Source organism: Ornithodoros turicata, chromosome 9 (genome assembly GCF_037126465.1).
Source record: "Ornithodoros turicata isolate Travis chromosome 9, ASM3712646v1, whole genome shotgun sequence".
Classification (NCBI taxonomy): domain Eukaryota; kingdom Metazoa; phylum Arthropoda; class Arachnida; order Ixodida; family Argasidae; genus Ornithodoros; species Ornithodoros turicata.
The window spans coordinates 3,490,350-3,495,475 of NC_088209.1; the positions used below are offsets into that span (position 1 = coordinate 3,490,350).

The 5,126-nt window shown below is 53.2% G+C and overlaps 1 protein-coding gene across 1 annotated transcript; it reads left to right on the plus strand.

The window, feature by feature from the left end:
* Nucleotides 1-339: 339 nt before the first annotated feature.
* Nucleotides 340-4,799, plus strand: LOC135369137 (serine-rich 25 kDa antigen protein-like). The gene is made up of 4 exons (XM_064602798.1): nucleotides 340-350; nucleotides 3,343-3,727; nucleotides 4,548-4,670; nucleotides 4,755-4,799. The coding sequence occupies exons 1-4, from the start codon at nucleotides 340-342 to the stop codon at nucleotides 4,797-4,799; spliced, it is 564 nt and encodes a 187-aa protein (XP_064458868.1).
* The last annotated feature ends 327 nt before the right edge of the window (nucleotides 4,800-5,126 follow it).

The window sequence follows — 5,126 nt, forward strand, 5'->3', positions numbered from 1 at the left end:
GAACCCAGAGATTCCCTCCGCAGTGACAACAGTGGACTAATCTGCCCTAGTTTTCCCACTGTTGAGAGAGAGCAGGAACCCAGAGATTCCCTCCGCAGTGACAACAGTGGACTAATTGCCCTAAATTTCCACGTTGAGAGGAGCAGGAACCCAGAGATTCCCTCCGCAGTCGCAAGAGCGCAGTAGCATAGCGGTATGGCATGCAGCTGGTAAGGCATATACAGTAAGGCATGTAGCTGTGAGACGTGTGGCAGTAACGGCATGCCGCCTGTGAGGCACTGTAGCTGTAAGACCCTTTCTTAAGGCAGTAGTCTCCATGCTCCCTCATTGTAAGTCGTCATGTCCTTATCGTAAGTCCCACGTCCTCATTGTAAGTTCTCCATGTCCTTACTGTAATCCTCTATGTCCTTACCTATGCCAGTCTGCCACTAACATCTCCATAACTAATTGCCCTAATTTCCCACTGTTGAGAGGAGCCAGGACCCAGAGATTCCCTCCGCAGTGACAACAGTGGACTAATTGGCCCCCTAAATTTCCCCACTTTTGAGAGGAGCAGGAACCAGAGCATTCCCTCCGCAGTGACAATAGTGGACTAATTGCCCCTAAATTTCCCACTGTTGAGAGGAGCAGGAACCAGAGATTCCCTCCGCAGTGACAACAGTGGACTAATTTGCCCCAGATTTCCCGCTGTGAGAGGAGCAGGAACCCAGAGATTCCCTCCGCAGTGACAACAGTGGACTAATTGCCCTAAATTTCCCACTGTTGAGAGGAGCAGGAACCCAGAGATTCCCTCCTCAGTGACAACAGTGGACTAATTGCCCTAAATTTCCCACTGGTGAGAGGAGCAGGAACCCAGAGATTCCCTCCGCAGTGACAACAGTGGACTAATTGCCCTCAATTTCAGCAGCAGCCAGCAGCAAGCAGCAGCAAGCAGCAGCCAACAGCAGCAAGCAGCAGCAAGCAGCAGCAGCCAGCAGCAGCAAGCAGCAGCAAGCAAGCAGCAGAGCAGCAAGCAGCAGCCAGCAGAAAGCAGCCAGTAGCAGCAAGCAGCAGCACCCAGCACGCAGCAGCACGCAGCAGCAAGCAGCAGCAAGCAGCAGCAGCCAGCAGCAGCCAGCAGCAGCAAGCACCAGCAGCAGCAGCCAGCAGCAAGCAGCAGCCAGCAGCAGCAAGCAGCAGCAAGCAAGCAGCAGCCAGCAGCAGCAAGCAGCACCCAGCAGCAGCAAGCAGCACCCAGCAGCAAGCAGCAGCCAGCAGCAAGCAGCAAGCAGCAGCAGCCAGCAGTAGCAGCCAGCAGCCAGCAGCAGCCAGCAAGCAGCAGCAAGCAGCAAGCAGCAGCAAGCAGCAGCCAGCAGCAGCCAGCAGCATCAAGCAGCAGCCAGCAGCATCAAGCAGCAGCCAGCAGCAGCAAGCAGCCAGCAGCAGCCAGCAGCAGCAAGCAGCAGCAAGGAGCAGGAAGCAGCAGCCAGCAGCCCCAGCAGCCAGCAAGCAGCCAGCAGCAGCAAGCAGCAAGCAGCCAGCAGCAGCCAGCAGCATCAGCAAGCAGCAAGCAGCCAGCAGTCAGCAGCAAGCAGCCAGCAGCCAGCAGCAGCAAGCAGCAGCAGCCAGCAGCCAGCAGCAGCAGCAGCAGCAGCCACCAGCCAGCAGCAAGCAGCAGCCAGCAGCAGCACCACCACCACAACCACCTATGATTAGGTTGCCGCAGCATTCGCTAACCGGGGCCCTATATGAGGGGTCCCAAAAATGCTTTTACAATATGCAAGTTACCTTGATAATAACTCTATTATTCATGCAAAAATGACATTTGATATGTATATTTCTGGCAGAGATGGGCATAAATACTGCCGCTGTGAGGCATGTAGCTGTAAGACCTTTCTTAGGCAGTAAGTCTCCCATGTCCTCATTGTAAGTCGTCATGTCCTTATCGTAAGTCCCCACGTCCTCATTGTATGTCTCCATGTCCTTACTGTAATCCTCTATGTCCTTACTATGCCAGTCTGCCACTAACATCTCCATAACTAATTTGCCCTAGATTTCCCACTGTTGAGAGGTGCAGGAACCCAGAGATTCCTCCGCAGTGACAACAGTGGACTAATTGCCCTAAATTTCCCACTTTTGGGAGGATGCAGGAACCCAGAGATTCCCTCCGTAGTGAAATAGTGGACCTAATTGCCCCTAAATTTCCCACTGGTGAGAGGAGCAGGAACCCGAGATTCCTCCGCAGTGACAACAGTGGACTAATTTGCCCCTAGATTATCCACTGTTGAGAGGAGCAGGAACCAGAGATACCCTCCGCAGTGACAACAGTGGACTAATTGCCCTAAATTTCCCGTTGTTGAGAGGAGCAGGAACCCAGAGATCCCTCCAGCTGTCGCAAGAGCGTGTAGAGGAGGTGGAGTTCCTCCACATGAGCCCCGACCGGCGATGATGGTATGCCACGGAGAGGCGATGACGGTGGCCTATCTCCATGGCCGCGCCGGTGGAACTGAGGCAGGTGCTCCAGGCGCGTGGCCATCTTCGTCGTTGTCCACGGCCCGCTACAGGGCTCCCCCCTCAGACGCGGAGCGGCGATAGAAAGATGGAAGAATCACGTCCGGGTCACCAAATGTAGAGGAGGTGGAGTTCCTCTACATGAGCCCCGACCGGCGATGATGGTATGCCACGGAGAGGCGATGACGGTGGCCTATCTCCATGCCCGCGCCGGTGGAACTGAGGCAGGTGCTCCAGGCGCGTGGGCCATCTTCGTCGTTGTCCACGGCCCGCTACAAGCGCAGTAGCATAGCGGTATGGCATGCAGCTGGTAAGGCATATACAGTAAGGCATGTAGCTGTGAGACGTGTGGCAGTAAGGCATGCCGCTGTGAGGCATGTAGCTGTAAGACCTTTTTAAGGCAGTAAGTCTCCATGTCCTCATTGTAAGTCGTCATAGTCCTTATCGTAAGTCCCCACGTCCTCATTGTAAGTCTTCATGTCCTTACTGTAATCCTCTATGTCCTTACTATGCCAGTCTGCCACTAACATCTCTATAACTAATTTGCCCTAGATTTCCCACTGTTGAGAGGAGCAGGAACCCAGAGATTCCCTCCGCAGTGACAACAGTGGACTAATTGCCCTAAATTTCCCACTTTTGAGAGGAGCAGGAACCCAGAGATTCCCTCCGCAGTGACAATAGTGGACTAATTGCCCTAAATTTCCCACTGTTGAGAGGAGCAGGAACCCAGAGATTCCCTCCGCAGTGACAACAGTGGACTAATTTGCCCTAGATTTCCCACTGCTGAGAGGAGCAGGAACCCAGAGATTCCCTCCGCAGTGACAACAGTGGACTAATTGCCCTCAATTTCAGCAGCAGCAAGCAGCAGCAGAGCAGCAGCCAGCAGAAAGCAGCAAGCAACAAGCAGCAGCCAGCAGCAGCAAGCAGCAAGCAGCAGCAAGCAGCAGCAGCCAGCAAGCAGCAGCACGCAGCAGCCAGCACGCAGCAGCACGCAGCCAGCACGCAGCAGCACGCAGCAGCACGCAGCAGCAGTCAGCAGCAAGCAGCAGCAAGCAGCAGCCAGCAAGCAGCCAGCAGCAAGCAAGCAAGCAGCAAGCAGCTGCTTGCAGCTGCATACCAGCAGCAGCAAGCAGGTTCCAGCAGCAGCAAGCAGCCAGCAGCCAGCAGCAGCCAGCAGCCAGCAGCAGCTAGCAGCAGCCAGCCGCAAGCAGCAGCAAGCAGCCAGCAGCCAGCAGCAGCAAGCAGCAGCAGCACAAGCAGCAGCCAGCAGCAGCAAGCAGCAAGCAGCAGCCAGCAGCAAGCAGCAGCCAGCAGCAAGCAGCAGCAAGCAGCAAGCAGCAGCAAGCAGCAGCAAGCAGCAGCAAGCAGCAGCCAGCAGCAGCAAGCACCAGCCAGCAGCAAGCCGCAGCAGCAAGCACCAGCAAGCAGCAGCCAGCAGCAGCAAGCAGCAGCCAGCAAGCAGCAAGCAGCAGCAGCAAGCAGCCCAGCAAGCAGCCAGCAAGCAGCGGCCAGCAGCAGCCAGCAGCGGCCAGCAGCAGCCAGTCAGCAGCAAGCAGCGGCCAGTCAGAAGCCAGCAGCAGCCAGTCAGCAGCCAGCAGCAGCCAGCAGCCAGTCAGCAGCCAGCAGCCAGCCAGCCGCCAGCAGCAGCAGCACCACCACCACCTATGATTAGGTTGCCGCAGCATTCGCGCAGCAGCAGCATTTTTTTTCCTGAACGCCAAGAGGAACGATTCGACAAAAAATGAAAGGACACATCGTAGAAAAATAATAACTGTGGTCACCTGACAACAAGAAGTTCTTGTTTGAGTGTGGCAAAAAAGTACAGTTCGGCCTCCTTATTATGTGCGACAGGATAATATATGTCTTGTTTTCTTTTTTTAGAAGAATTTCTTAAGCGTAAATTTTTGATTGAGGCAGCGGTCGCGGCAGCGGTCGTTTGATTGAGTTTTTTATTGCTTCGTTTGGAGCAGATGCATACTATAAACAGGATGGAACTAAAGTTTTATATGGCTGTTAATACAATATCTGTATTTTATACTATGGCTATTCCTTCTTAGCATTCAGACTTCGAGTGCCTTTCGTGCACATATCACTATCCCATTTCGGATCCCAGCAACGAAAAGGGTACCCAGAAGAAGCACAGAGTATTGGCTGCTCCCAACTTGAAGACATTTTCTTCGGTATGTATCCTACAGCTACGGGGGATGCTTCCGCATTGTTCTATTCAATTCAATTCAGTTTTATTCAATTTTATTTCCTTTCAGATGGGACAGAGTAAAAAGCCAGAAAGCTGTGCTGTTCGTGAATGACCAATAAAACCTTTCTGCAAATGACCAGTGGTCTTCCCTCTTAAACTGAAAAAAATAGCAAGAAACAAACAAAAAGGACAGGACACTGATTGCCTCATGCTCCATATGTTCGAATCAAAAGTTACAGAAAAAGAGGTGCTAAGGACACGCTGGGAGCTTCGAACTGCCTTCGAAAAAAACGTCTTTCGAACAAACGGCGTCGATCAACCGGCTTTCGATCGAACGGCTTGCGACGAAGCGGTCTTCGATCGAACGCCTTCTCCAAACAGCTTAGGATTTGGAATAACTCCTTGAACTCAATCTTTTTGTATAAATGGACAAGATAAA

Coding starts and splice junctions, on each gene's coding strand:
- LOC135369137 (XM_064602798.1), top strand. Junction 3,728..4,547: donor GCAGCCAGCAGCCAGCAGCA/GCAAGCAGCAGC, acceptor ATTCCTTCTTAG/CATTCAGACTTCGAGTGCCT. Junction 4,671..4,754: donor ACTTGAAGACATTTTCTTCG/GTATGTATCCTA, acceptor ATTTCCTTTCAG/ATGGGACAGAGTAAAAAGCC.